This window comes from Vombatus ursinus, unplaced genomic scaffold (genome assembly GCF_900497805.2).
Source record: "Vombatus ursinus unplaced genomic scaffold, bare-nosed wombat genome assembly UNPS02011431.1, whole genome shotgun sequence".
Classification (NCBI taxonomy): domain Eukaryota; kingdom Metazoa; phylum Chordata; class Mammalia; order Diprotodontia; family Vombatidae; genus Vombatus; species Vombatus ursinus.
Window position 1 is genome coordinate 359394 of NW_020951209.1, and position 14775 is coordinate 374168.

Below are 14775 nucleotides of genomic sequence, written 5' to 3' on the forward strand. Positions count from 1 at the left end.
TCTTTGGCCCAGGGCATCAAATTTAAATAGTTTGGGTAACACTTGAAGTCCTTTAACACCAAAGAAAAAAACAAAAAACAAAAACAAAACAAAACAAAAAAAAACCCACCAAAACAAACAAACAAACAGAGCTTAGCCCATAGTTAGCATGAATAATTAGGCAAAATAGGAAGCTTGGTGAGTTTGTACTACCGCCCCCCCTGCCACTCCCCACCCCACTATTTCTCTCTGCCTTCACACCATTCTCAGAATTTCCCTCATATTGACCACACATTGATGTCTCAAAGCCTCCATCTTCTTCTTCCCTCATATCCTTTACCCCTCACCAACTGAGTGTATATTCTGTCCCAAGCTACTAACACCTATGCCATTTTGGAAGTTGCATCAACTTTCTTAGGTTACTAGGTGACCATTTAGTACTTACAAAATAATTTATGGTGCTTTCACCATATGAAAGAATTACTGTAGCTTCCTAAAAGTGAAAGCCAAAATTTCAGTGTGGTATATGGCATCAACTCCTCCTTCTCCCCACCCCAACACCCCCAACTTTCTCCAGGCTTTGTCTTCCTAAACTGTAACTGACTTGCTTACTCTACCTACACTTACCCTGGCAGCTTGGGTGGTTCCCCAAGTGGGGTGGGAAGTGTAATCAAGGGGATATAACTCGTTTTCCAACAGGGTTACCTGGGGGCAATCCTTGTGATGGGAAGATATAAATCTACTTCTCAAAACTGAAGCTCCCATGTCCCCCTCCCCTCCCCCCACCGTCCCATGTGCTTCACATTTAAATAAAACAACCAAGATGATTCCATTAACTTTTTTTTCTGCCTTAACTCTTAGAATACAACATTTAGTACTAGAAAGCAAGGCAATAATAGTCATGAACCCCCTTCCTCCCCCATAAACCTAGATCACGTTCTTTACCCGGTGCATGTAGTATCTTTGGAAAGGAGTAAGGCATATGAATAGGCAGTCCCATGTATGTGCCTGGGGCAACTCATAACATAACTCATGTCCTACGTCTCTTTAGTGTTAACAGTCTGCAAAGTCTTCATCTTCTATGCCTCTCAGCTCTGCTGTTTCTCTGCTGTTCTGTATTGAAGAAGCATTTAGCTCTTTCAGCAAAACAGCACCCTTTAAGCATTGTCTGGGTTCTGAGGTCGTGTTATATGCTTTCAGTGAAAAACATTTTGCTTAAGTCAGAGTTTATGAAACTCTTCAGGTCTACTATCTGGGTTTTGAGAGGCTTCTATCTCCCAAGCCACAGAAGGCAGTAAAGAGCAATAGGTAAGGGATCTCTATCTCTCTCTCTCTCTCTCTCTCTCCCTCTCCCTCTCCCTCTGTCTCTGTCTCTGTCTCTCTCTCTCCCTCCCTCTCTCTCTCTCTCTCTCTCACCTTACCTCAGTCAGCTCTTCAAACAACAGAGAATTCTGCTTATCCCAGTCATCTCCCAGCATCAGAACCTCATTTAATTAGATCAACTCTCACTTCAGCAGCAGAGCCTGTCCATTTCTAGTTAGCTGCTCTCCTCCCTAAAAAAATCATGGCCTCCTCCTATGTTATCCACTTCTAACTTAGGTTGAGAAACCCCAAATCCACCTTCCTGTCAGATAAGACAAAAATAGTCAATATACAATTTTCCTATAATCCAATGATAAACTTTTAAGTCTTAAAAAAAAAAGCCATGAAAATTAGCTGCTGAGAAATAATGAACTGCTGTCATCAAGCAATACTTTTGTCTCAGTAAGGGGATGCTTTTAGGTCTTCACAGAACTGTCTGTTCTCCTAAAGTGTTTTTCTTTGTTTCTCACACGTACATGCTTTTTCTGCCTCCTTCATTAAAGGTATTCATCTGAGAAAGGGGTAGAATCTTATATAAGCATAAGAAAATGAACATTTTGATATATTGACATTTTGCAACAGTGATGTGATCAGGGAGTAGATGTGAGAGTTGTGGTAGGGTTGGAACCAAGAGGACTTGCCAACCATTTGGATATGGGAGGTAAGTAAAAGTGAAATGTCAAGGAAAACTATGAGGTTGTGAACCTGGGATACTGGAAGGATGGTGATACTCTCAACAGAAATATGGAAGTTAGGAAGCAGGGTGGGTTTGAGAGGAAAGACAATGAGTTTTGTTTTGAGTTTGAGGTACCTACAAGACATCCAATTCAAAATATTTGATAGGCAGTTGGTGATGCAGGATTGGGACGTGGGAGAAAGTAGTGTTAGAATATAATTCTGGGGCAGCTAGGTGGCGCAGTGGATAGAGCACCGGCCCTAAAGTCAGGAGAACCTGAGTTCAAATGCGGCCTTAGACCAAACACTTGACACTTATTAGCTGTGTGACCCTGGGCAAGTCACTTAACCCCAATTGCCAAAAAAAAAAAAAAAAAAAGAATATAGTTCTAAGAGTTTTTGAGGAGAGCTAATTGTTAAATCCACGGAAGCCAAGGAGACCACCAAGCAAGAGAGTGTAGAAGAAAAGACAAGAAGGCTTAGGACAGTAGCTGTAGGTGTACCTAGAGTTAGTGGGCAGACCATGGATGATGATATAACAAAGGAGATTGAGTAGTCAGACCTTAGCAGTCTTTGAGGTCTTCATTTTACCAATGAGGACACTGAGGCTCAGAGAGACGACACGAGCCATAAAAGGTCATCCAGGCAGTAAGTGGCAGAGCTGGCATTCAAATTTCGGGACTCCAATCCAAATCCAACCCTCTGTTTGCTCTGTTTTGAATTGCCTCTCAAAAGAACCAAGAGAGAACAGTGTTAGGAAAACCCAGAGAGGAAATTAGGTATCTAGGAGGGAAGGGTAGTCAGAGTGTCATTTGCTTCAAAGAGGTCCAGAAGAATAAGGACTGAGAAAAGGTCACTGGATTTGGTGATTAAGAGATCACTGACAACTTTACGGGGAGCAATCAAAGTCCAGTGAGTGAGGAGGTTGGAAGGCTGTTTACAAGGAGTTACAAAGTGAGAGAAGGGGAAGTAGAGACAATACCTGTACCCCTCTCCCCAGGACTTTGCTTGTGAATGGGAAGAGAGATACAGGATGATATCTTGAGGGGATGATGGGATCCATTTTGTTTTGGATGAGGAGTCGTCATGTTTGTAGATAACCTTACACTGTTGACTCATAAGTGAGCTTACAGTCTGCTCAAAGACAGCTAGGTGATAAAATGAATAGAGTGCTGAGCCTGGAGTCAAGAAGATCTATGTTCAAATCCAGCCTTGCATACTTACTAGCTGTGTGATCCTAGCAACCTTAAGTCTTAACCTGTTTGCCTCAGTTTCCTCAACTGTAAAATGGGGATGATAACAGCAACTACTTTGCAGTATTGTAGTGAGGATCAAATGAGATATTTGTAAAATACTTATCACAATGCCTACTGACATAAAAATACTTACTCTCTTTCCCTGTCTAAAACCCCTGATCTTTTTCAAATTAACTCCTCTTTCCATGTCCTCTCACCTTGTAGAGTTGATTTTTTTTTAACTCAGGTGTGTGACTTTACATTTACCCCTGTAAAATGATATCTTATTCAATTCTGCCCAATTTTTTTACCCTGTCAACACCCCTTTGAATTCTGATTTTGTTAACCAGTTTTGTGTTAGGTGCCAATCTAGTAAGCATTCCTTGAGTGCCTTTAACCAAGTAACTGATAAAAATATTAAATAGCACGGGGCCAACCACAGATCCCTGAGATGCTCCATGGGAAGACTCCTGCAAAATGGTTATTAAACCATTAATGACTTTTGGGAATCCAACCTTTCAATACATTCTGAAACCACCTAACTATATGGTCATATAGCTCTCTTAATTCATCTTTTCCACAAGAATAACATGAGATTTCATCAGATGCTATGCTAAAATGTCCCCATGCTCCTGGGGAGGCTGCGGCTAGTGGATTATTTGAACTCAAGAGTTCTGAGCTACAGCATGACAAGCCAATAGAGTGTCAGCATTGAGTCTGCCCCCAATATGGTGAGCCTCTAAGAGGTGGGCTATTGGGCTGCCTGAGAAGGGCTGAACTGGCTCATATCAGAAATGGAGCACATCAGAGCTCCCATGCCCGTCAGTAGTGGGAACGGCCATAGAACTTGAAGCCTTGGCAAGCTGGAGAGGCACAATTTTTAAAATAAAGTAAGATGAAATGAAATAAAATAAAATCAATCTAGGTAAGCTACATCTGCAACATTCCCCTAAGCACTGGTGTCAAACTCAAATAGAAATATCTGCAGGCCACAGATTGATTTAGAAAACCACAAATTAACATTATCCGTGTTGTAATATATTTTTATTTTGTTAAACATTTCCTAATTGCATTTTAATCTGGTTCTGGTGGTGTGTGGGAGTTTCATGACACCTCTGCCCTAGACTACCTAGTCAAAAAATGATATAGGGTTAGTTAGCCTGGCTTGACTAATAAATAATAGAACTAACGAGAGACAGAGTAGTGTAGTGGATAGAGCACCAATCTTGGACTCAGGAAGACCTGGGTTCAAGTCCTATATCTGATGGTAAATTACTTGTTTGTCAGTGGACAAGTTACTTAACCTCTGAACACCTCAGGCCACTCTCTAAGACTTTGAGTGTTAGAGATGAGTTGCCAAGCTATCTCAGAGATGAAATCACAGTTCTAAACAAACAAAAAACCTCCCAAAATGAATAAATACTTACTACACTAAACTGAGTAATTTGTTCCTGATAAACCCATGCTGGCTCTTTGTACTCACCTTTTCCTTCTTCTTTTCCTTTTTTGAGATGTTCACTGACCACCCCCATGTTATTAACATTCCTGAGCTTTGCTGGGAATTGAAGTCAAGCTTGGTGGCCAGCAGTCAGTAAACTACTTGGGGAAAACAGTTGCCCTTCTCTTGTCCTATGATATATCTCCCCATCTCCACTGTCTTCTAAAAATCACTGACAATAGCTCGGTAGTCACATTAGCCAGGGCTTTTAGTACCAGGACATATGGTTCATCTAGGCCAAATAACTAGAACTCATCCAGGAAGTTTGTCATTCTTTTTCCTGCCCTTTGAGTCAGTAAACCTCATTAGCCTCTCCTCTGTTGCTTTACTGTCAGCCAGGTACCTCCGTTACTTTAATATACCATCAGAAAGCATGGTGGTTAAGTCCCTTCTGTGCGGGACTGAACTCTTAAGTTCTAGGACTGATTCCACAAGATGTGTATGCCAGTCTCTGTTGACTTGATCATTACTCTTAGCCAAGGTAACTTAGTAAACCTGTGGCTAAAGGAAAAATTCTAGTTGAACAGAAAATAAATTACAATGACTACCTGGTTTCTAGAAATCAAAGCTAGTTAATCTTCATTCTTCCTTCCCAGCCCTTGACTCTTTTCCAGATCCAGTTCCTGAATGCGGTTGGAGATATACTGGACCTAATACAATCACTAATCCCTCCAGCCAATGTCTCACAGAATCATTCTGTCACAGATGATATGGGTCATTGTTCTGTTCTTATTAAGGTAAGATTCTCCAGTTGTCCCATTTTGTATGTGTACATGGATGCATGTATATAAAGATGGAGGGAGAGAAGCAGAGAGCTTTTCTCATTAATTAATATAATTATGTAAATATATGTTATGTATCAGTCTTCTCTAAAACATAATTCTGATACCTTATCAAGACATGGAGGTGACTCTGGATTGTTAAAGGCTTTCACAGTGAAGGGTCAGGTTCTACTGATGTGTTTTTAGGGATGCAGAGGCCCCAAAATTATTTAAGTACAGGGCAGAGTCATCTGGAAAGAATTCAAAGACTTAAGCAACATTCTAGTCAAGTGGCAAAAGTTTATTATAATGCCAATAAAGCAAGCAGAGCTCCTTAGGGAACTTGCAACCTAATGAGGGGGGATGCTAAAGCTTATATAGAAAAAGTACGGTGAATTGGTGTGCCAAGTATGCTATTAGGTGGTGCAGGGCGGAATCAAAGAGTGGTCAGCTCTTAAAGGAACATACAGTTTCTGTAGCATGGGCACGGACATCATTTACTACTGGAAACAGGGGTGAAAGGTGGGGGGAGGAACCTTCTAAGGGGTGTGTTTTTGGTCTGTTACATCTGTAACAAGATAACCTCAGGAGTTGACTTCTAAAGCTTGACCTCTGGATTGTTATATGGTAACTGTGGGAATCAGTACATGATAGTTTTGCTGGTACAAGGTAGTCGTGTAGGGACTACAGGGGACTACAAGGGAAATTCTACTGAGGTCAGCTTGTTCTTGTAACACAGAGAGATAGTTTGCCTCACTGGGGCCTGCTCATGAGTTATTGTCAGAGACAGGGTCTTTGGGCTGGGGAGAGATACGGTCCTAGAGTCGGGGTCTAAGAACCTCATCACTACCAAGCTGGAAAGACTTTATATACCCAGTCTGGGGATTAACTCTATGTATATAATCCAAGGACTAGCCTACTTAAGGCTGGAAAGGCTCATCACCAGAAGGTTAGCCACCAGATGATTTATTTTTCAACCACAGCAAATCTCAAAGGTGTGGAGAGGTTATAGCCAGTATTAGTGTTTTTAGACTAATGAAATGACTATTCCTGGAAGAAGTGAAATACACATTGTATTGTATTATAAATGTTTCCTATATGCCAGATAGCACTGACTAACCCCTCACATGCTTGAAATTCATATTTGTGGGATTTTCTTTAAAGTGGACCTCAGATGACTCAAACCTCATGGCTTCTGTATTGAATAGATGCTTCCACTGCTCTACTAAGAAGATCCATGCTATGTTTGACTAACCCCACACTAGGCACAAAATCTCAGACAAACTAGTCAATTTGCTTTGTGACTTCTCTGGTTTTCTGTTCCCAAGCTGCTGCTCTGCTTAATTAGAATGACTTCTCAACAACAACTCAGAGCTTGAAATGTAGATGATAAAAGTTGTGAAATCTGTCATTTCATATGTTCTCCCTCCCCTTCTCTTCCCTCCCTCTCTCCCTCCCTGCCTGTCTCTCTGTCTCTCACTCTCTCTCTTTTCCCCTCTCCTCTTACTCCCTCCCTTTTCCCTCCTCTCTTTCTCCTTCTGGATTCTCCCTCCTCTATTCTTTTCCTGAATTCAAACTTTGGGTCTGCTCTGTAATTTATGGTTATCTTGTAGTTAGTATCTAAAGTCTCATCTTCTATCTATAATTAGATAAATTAAATATGTCCTTAATCAATTTTGATATCCACATCTCCAGTATATTATAGCTTGGAATAACTGTCTCAGAACTCTAAGACAGAGCAACTCTAACAGAACTCTGAGTAGGTTCAACTCAGCAAAAAAACAAAAAAAACAAAAACTGCCCTGTATGAAAAAGCAATAGCTTAGGATCAGTACTTTACAAATATGAGATATTAAAAACATTCTTGGTACACACTCAGATCAGCATTGTGCAGTGGCAATAACACTGGACCTGTGTTTAGAATACTTAGATTCAAATCCCAACTTTACTAATTAGCTACCCATGTTACCTTTGGCTAGTGACTTAACTTTCTTGGCCTTTAGCTTTTGTCCTCTCTGTAATGAAGGAGGTCAGACAAAATGGTTCCCAGCTCTAACTCTATGACCCTATCATTCTACAGACTCAAGTCACTGGGAGGGAAGATTGGGGGCTTCAGTTCAGTCTCCCCCACCTTTCTTCAACCCCAAATAACTCTTGTCATTTATTGGCCAACAGTAGGTCCCAGGATAGGCCCTACTTGGTCATTGTTTGGGCCCTGATTGGCTCAGAGTGAATGTAAATAGCAATTGTTTCTGTTTTGGCCAGAAACTCTGAGGGTCTTCCCCCCTCCAGATTATTTTTTTTAATTAGTAAAGAGGCTATTTTCTGCCTTATTTCTTAATAAGCCTTAATCACTTAATAGACGTTGCCTCAGTCAAACTGAGATCTGTTAAAGACCTTAGCTTGAAAAGGCCAAGGTCTCCCACTGCATCCTGGGCCATCTCCAGTTGTCCTTATCTATATCTGGCCGCTGGACCCAGATGGTTCTGGAGGAGAAAGTGAGGCTGATGATTTTGCACAGATCTCCCTCACTTAAATCCAATTCACTTATATGTCATGGCATCACCTTCCTGATATCATGGTCTCCTTCCAGAACAAAGGACAAAGGATAACAACAACCTTGTGTCACAGCTTGAAAACTCAAAACAAGTCTTAGTCCTCATGGCTCCATTTTTCTCTCCACATTTGGAAGAGAAGTATGACCAAAAAAGGATGTATGCCAGTCAGGTAGCAAGAGCGAAGGAAACAGATATGTAACCTGAACGCTGCATTTCTATTCTTACAATATTAAAAGACCTAGAGGAAGGTCTCAAAAAAGTTGGATGGCTTCTTGGAAGGACATGGACAGGAGTCATACACAATAAGAAAGCATGAAGGAGTTGTGATGAGGTTACCAGTCCATCAAAGTCGGAAGTTAGGAGAGGTTTATCACCAGGTTGGTTGCAGGGTTTTGGCCACAGTGACTCTATGGGACAGTTAAGTAAGTCATATTGCAATCTGTATCAATGAAGGGAATCCACACTGATAGATAATTAAAGCATTGAAGAATGAATATATGTGCCTAATTCAATTCAACAAACATTTATTAAGCTCTTCTGAGAAGTGGGTCATAGTGGATGCTGCTGGATTTGGAATTAGGGGACCTATGTTTAAATGCCACCTTAGACACTAGCTGCAAGACCTTTGGCAAGTTATGTAACTTTTCTGAGCCTAATTTTCCTCACCTGTTAACTAATAATAACAACAACAACCTTTAAAGTTTGCAAAGAATATTTTGTGCATTATCTTATTTGAGCCTCACAATAACCCTATGTAATTAAATGCTATGGATATTCTTCATCTTATAGTCAAGGAGGCTGAGGTTCAGAGATTGTCGCAGCAAATAACGATCAGTCACCCAACTCAACCTCCTCTCTTCCTAATTCTAGGTTCAATGCCCTACCTGCTCCTCCACACTACCTCTCAGTGGATATGTAATAGTCAATTTCTGGGTTGATAATAATACTTGTATCTCTACCTCACAAGGTTGATGTAAAGAAAGTACTTTGTAAACTCTCAAAGCATGATAGGTGCTGGCATTGCTACTCTTATTATTTAAAATACATTTTATCAAGTTTCTCTGCACTTAGATCACTGTCCTTGGTAGTAACATAGAGCCAAGGTATCAATAGGACATAGATGTCTTCATGGAGGAGGGAGTTCTCTCTTTCATCTTTTCTGTACCACTTGGTATAGATCCCCTCCTTTGACTTTAGCATATTCTACCTTACATCCTACTTATTTCATAAGATCATAGATTTCGAGTTGAAAGTAACCTTTGAGGCTAACCCCTTTGTTTTACAAATGTGGAAATGAAAACCTGAAGAGGGTAAGTGACTTGTTCTATGTCCATCCCCTTAGATTATAAACTCCAACTGTCTGTTCCTAGCACCTAGCTCAATGGCATATAAATGCTTATTGAATTGACTTGGGACTCTGATCTACTATCTTGGAATTGACAATACCAAGCTTAGCATTCACCATAACTAAGCCTTGTCCTGACTCATCATGCTGCTGCCACCACTGCTGCTCTGCAGCCATGTTTATGCCATCTAGTAGCATGTTTCCCCTTCCCATCTCACCTTTAGCCCTGAGAATAGTAATCACATCTACACAGCCATCCTTGGAAAATATATGTCAATTGACTGCTTTATGATACCATTCCTGAGACATTCTTGACCATAACACTCCTCCTTGACCACCACTGACTGGTTTATGTTGTCGTCTCCATTAGAGTTTAAGCTTCTTGAGGGCAGAGACTATCTAGCTATATTTAAAGCACCTAGTAAGTGCTTTAAAATGCCTTTTTATTTATTCATTTATTTGAATAACTGAATTTATTGATTTATTGAATTCATTTATTCATAATAAACATAAAGTAATTATTAATAAATACATTGCAAAGGTTCAGCTGTAAGTACTATATCTAGGTGTAGTTCAACAAGGGAAAGATTATTACTAACAGAGTTTAGAGAAAATTTCTTGGAAGAAGAATATTTGAATTGAAACTTTAAAGTATGGATAGGAATTCAGAAGATGAAAGGAAGGAAATAAGGCATGAACCATATTCTAGGTATAAGCAGCACTGGGAGCAAAAACATTAGAGATAGAAAAACTGGGAGAGACAGGGATGTATGGACCATGATGAATAAATAACCCAGTTTGACCAGAGTATCAAATACCTGGAGAAGATTAGTATGGCATAAGAAAGGTGATCCCAGAGTATATAGAACTTTGAAGGTCAGGCAAAGGTATAGAAACTTTATTCACTAGCCAAGAAGAAACAGAAGAGTTTGAAGCAGAGAAATGACATGACATTTTCTCCTTCCACTCCCCATAGACTGATAGTGCCCTTTCTGGACCTTTAATATTATTGGATGCCATTTTGTAGGTACTAGACTGCAGGCCTTGGACAAATTACTTTACCTTACTGACTTTAATTTTCTTCATCTGAAAATGGGGATTAAGTAACTTAATCCACAAGATTAAGATTTTTTTTTGAAGAGTAGATGAGATAATATATGTAATGTATTTTGTAACCATAGCGCTTCCTATTAGTGAACTGCTATTGACCTACATCTTGCCTTTACTTTTTTCTTCAGGGAAAAAAGGAAAGAATGAATATCCACTCATGCATTAATTTTTAATTTCCCACCATGCTTCTTTTGATCAAACTGAATTATTAGTTTTGGGCCTCCTAAGCAAACCATAGTCTTAGTGCAGTATGGAGCTCAAAACTGCACTAAGATTTTTGGGCCACCCTGTATTAACAAATGTCACAAATGGTGACTGTTACTTAGTCTCTCAGGGAAAATAAGAAATAATGTCAAGAAAATAACACATTGATGTGTATGTTCTTCTGTTTTTCTGTCTCCACATAAAACCTGCAACCATCCTTTGTTGAAAAAAATCTGATTCATTCTCTATAGTCTTCTGTTTGATTTGCTGTGCTTTTGGCCACACAGGTTCTTCCTGGGTTCGAGAACATTTTTTTTGCTCACTCAAGCTGGTTCGTGTATGCATCTACACTGAGGATATACAAACACTGGGACTTCTTCATCAAAGATCCAATGACTAAAAGTTCTCGTCATTCATTCAGCAGTTATCCAGGTAACAAGATTTAATCAGCTTTACTGATCCAAAATTATTGGAGAGAAGAAAAGAGAGCAAGATCTGTCTAAAATTAGTGAAAAGTTAGAATTACAGATTTTTTCTTAAAAGAAGAAATACTATCTTAGTCCTTTTGAGTAATATAGAAATTCTAACTATATTAACAGTGCTCCTAAAAGGTCATCCATATATTTAGATTAATGCTTCTAAATGCATGAAAACTGGTTGTTCTCCTGGTTGCAAATGTCAGTTATAGTAATTTGGTTCAGTAATCATTTATTGCAGTGAGAGTGCAAAAACACTGAAAAGCTTTTAAAAATATTATGAATCTACTTTCCTGGCTTAGTAAATATGAAATAGGGAATATCCTTCATGGTTCAGAATCATATAGTACCTCAGTCTAAACCGTCATAATTATTATACAGGATTATAGACACAGAAGAAAAAAGAAACCACTAATCAAAGGGTTCGAGTCAATTATATTTGACGAAATTGAAATAAGCCTGTATGAGTAATCATAATTAGTAATGAGTAATCCAATTAGTGTCCTCTGAGGCAGTACAATGGGATGGGAGCAGCGATGCACTGAAATTAGGAGGGCAAGGCTCCAAGTCTGACTCTGCCCCTTAGGAACCATGTGAACCTCTTGGAATTCTCATCTTGGTAAGGGTTGAATGGGGACAATCTCACTTGTGATATAGTTGTCCAATGAAGTATAAACACCACCCCCATTCCTCAACATGAGTTAACTGGGCTTGCATTTGCCTTGACAGCTTGCCTATATTAGATCTAGGACTAGGTATAAATTATGACCTCAGCTTATATGTTCTCCTTCTTATGATGAAATTGTATTTGCCTAAGTATATAATTATGCTTTGTCTCTCTTACTTGTGGAAAATCCAGTGTCTACTCCTTCCCTCCATCTCTCAACCTGGATTCAGGCTGAAGCAGGAATAATGGGGAGATGGAAATAAGTATTTATACAGTGTCTACTCTGTGCTAGGCACTGTGCTAAGTGCTTTTTACAAATATTATTTTATTTGATCCTCATGACAACCCTGTGAAGTAGGTGTTATTGTTATCACCCTCATTTTACAGATGGGAAAACTGAGGCACGCAGCATTTAATGACTTGCCCAGGGTCGCAGAGCTAGTAAGTGTCTCAGGCCAGATTCAAACTGAGGTCTTCCTGAGTCCAGGCCTAGCATTTTATCTACCGTGTCACCAAGCTGTTTCAACCCTTTCTTCAGAGGCACCAAATCTCCTTTCCAATTCTACCCAACATGTAATTAATGGCCATTAATTACACCAAGTAAGGATCTGTTAACCACCTGATATTCTTTACATAAAGTGTGGAAACAGATTCATCATTCATGAAAATAATGTGAGCAAATGACCACACGGAAACTGCTACCTGAGCTATCTGCAATGGGAACCTTTCTGAAAGTCTGCTTTCATCCCCTAACCTTTGGACCTCTCTCAGAGGAAAGAGGGCCCGGGAGGAAATTGTCCACCAACTTAACCGAGAGATAGGCTTGCACCCTCTTTACCAGGCAGTAGGGGAAGTAGGAGGACACAAAGCTCTGTCTAGTTGCTCCACAATATCACCTATTTACCCCATCAGTTCTCACCCGGGGTAAAGGGTCACTTTTCAGCTACTAATCCTCATCATAAAGAGCAAGGCCTCAGAGTCAAGGAAGAAGGGAGCAGAGGAGCAGGCATCTGGAAATCAGCTTCGCCACTCACTCTTCCTCCTGTAAGACATGAACAAGATAGATGATCTTTTGGTTTCCTCTTCATAGAATCCTCCAAAGGCCAGTTCAAAAAGACTTTGCCAAACTGGTGAATTCTAGAAAAGTCATTTTCCACGTCTGATGCCTCCATGGTAATGCTCACAACACAGGCTTAACATCTTTATATGGAGGGAACAGGACTAGATGTTGTAATAAGAACCTTTCTAGCTGATTCTCTGAATTAATATTTTTACTATATAGAAAAATATTTTTCAAAGTCTGCCACGTGAGGGAGGAATCTAACTTTTAAAAACAGAGATACTCATTTTGCATTTGCATCAATCATATTTGTCCAAAAAAACATTTTCCAAAGATGATATAATTTGAAATTGTTAATATTTGAAAGGGAAAAGTGTTGTATATTGAATTCAGATGAAGACTGGCAGTAATAGTTACAAAATGAAAACTCAAAGAATCCATCCATCAATCAGCAAACATTTATTAAGCATCTGCTATGTATCAGACAATGCAGTAGGCCCTGGGAATTCATTGTTGTTGAGTCGTTTCAGTTGTGTTCCAATTCTCCATGACCTCATTTGGAGTTTTCTTTGCAGAGATACCAACGTGGTTTGCTATTTCCTTCTCCAGCTCATGTTACAGATGAGAAACTGAGGCAAACAGGGTTAGATGATTTGCTCAGGGTCACACAGCTAGTAAGTGTCTGAAGCCAGATTTGAACTCAGGTCTTCCTGACTCCAGGGCTGGTGCTGTATCCACTGCATCACCTACTTACCCCTTAGGCTCTAGGGATACAAGGAAAAAAAGGAAATAGTCTCTGACCCCAGAGAACTTACATTCTATTGAAAGAAGACTTTCAATTTCAGTGCTGGGTTTGTTTGTTTTTAAGCTTAAGGTAATTATTGTGTTCTTGTGGAAATTTTCAAGCTTCACAAGTCCTAATCTATGTATTTTTGTATATTTCTCACAATCCTTACATTTTCCAACCTTTGCATTGAAATCAATGAATATCATAGTGTATACTGATTTAATTTAGAAGGTCTTATTTAGTTCTTATGTTTGCCATTATTTTGTAATTAAGCTGCAATTATTTTCATGTTTACCTTTTTGCAAATTATTTATTTGCCAGAACTATAATATGAAATGACCAGATAGCCCATAAAGTGATGCTTCTTATTGTGTTTGGACATTCACTAAAATAACTCTGCTGCCTCTTGTGTTCGCCTTCCCAAGAAGTATTCACCATTCATCCTTCCCTGTAATTACCTCCTTCTTTCTTCTGGTTTTGCTTATAGCAAGAATATCAAGCTTGATATGATTCACTTCCTCCAGCAAGGATCAGGCCATTTTACAAAGAACTCACATTTGGAATATCAAAATTCAAGTTAAAGTTTGTGGATGCTTAAAAACTGTTATTCTTAGCACCGTCTCTTCATATAACACCATCCCTGTAGAAGCAGAAGGGGGCCACCCAGAGCTGAGGGCCATTTTGTATTTTTCTTTGTTTCATGGGTTGCGATGCCCAAAAGATGTCATCACCATCACCTACTGGTGACAAATCAGCCTGTGTTGGAAAGCAGACTCGGAACATTCCCTAGGCCATATTCAAAGCCTTTCTAACATGGTAGAACCTGTGAGTGCTTATGCTTCACTTTGCATAGCCTTCAAGAAACATGGGTCACTGTGCCATGATGTGACATCAGAGTAAGACTTTGTGGAAGCCAAAGATTTATAGACTTCACATTGTATCAAGAACAGTTCATTTGGAAGAAAGAATTGGTATGCACTGGCCATAATAAGCACCAAAAAAGCATCATAAGAAATGAAATAGACTTTCAATAGTTAAGAAAATGCTTTTTATTGAAA

General features: G+C 39.5%; 1 protein-coding gene across 1 annotated transcript in view; it reads left to right on the forward strand.

Moving 5' to 3' along the window:
* PLBD1 (phospholipase B domain containing 1) overlaps nt 1-14775 on the forward strand; it is a gene marked incomplete at its 5' end in the record, with an annotated part of 82661 nt that overhangs the window by 35549 nt on the left and 32337 nt on the right. The window contains 2 exons of the mRNA XM_027856458.1: nt 5346-5486; nt 11015-11159. Of these exons, the coding sequence (XP_027712259.1) occupies nt 5346-5486; nt 11015-11159 (286 nt within the window). The remainder of the gene's footprint in view (nt 1-5345; nt 5487-11014; nt 11160-14775) is intronic.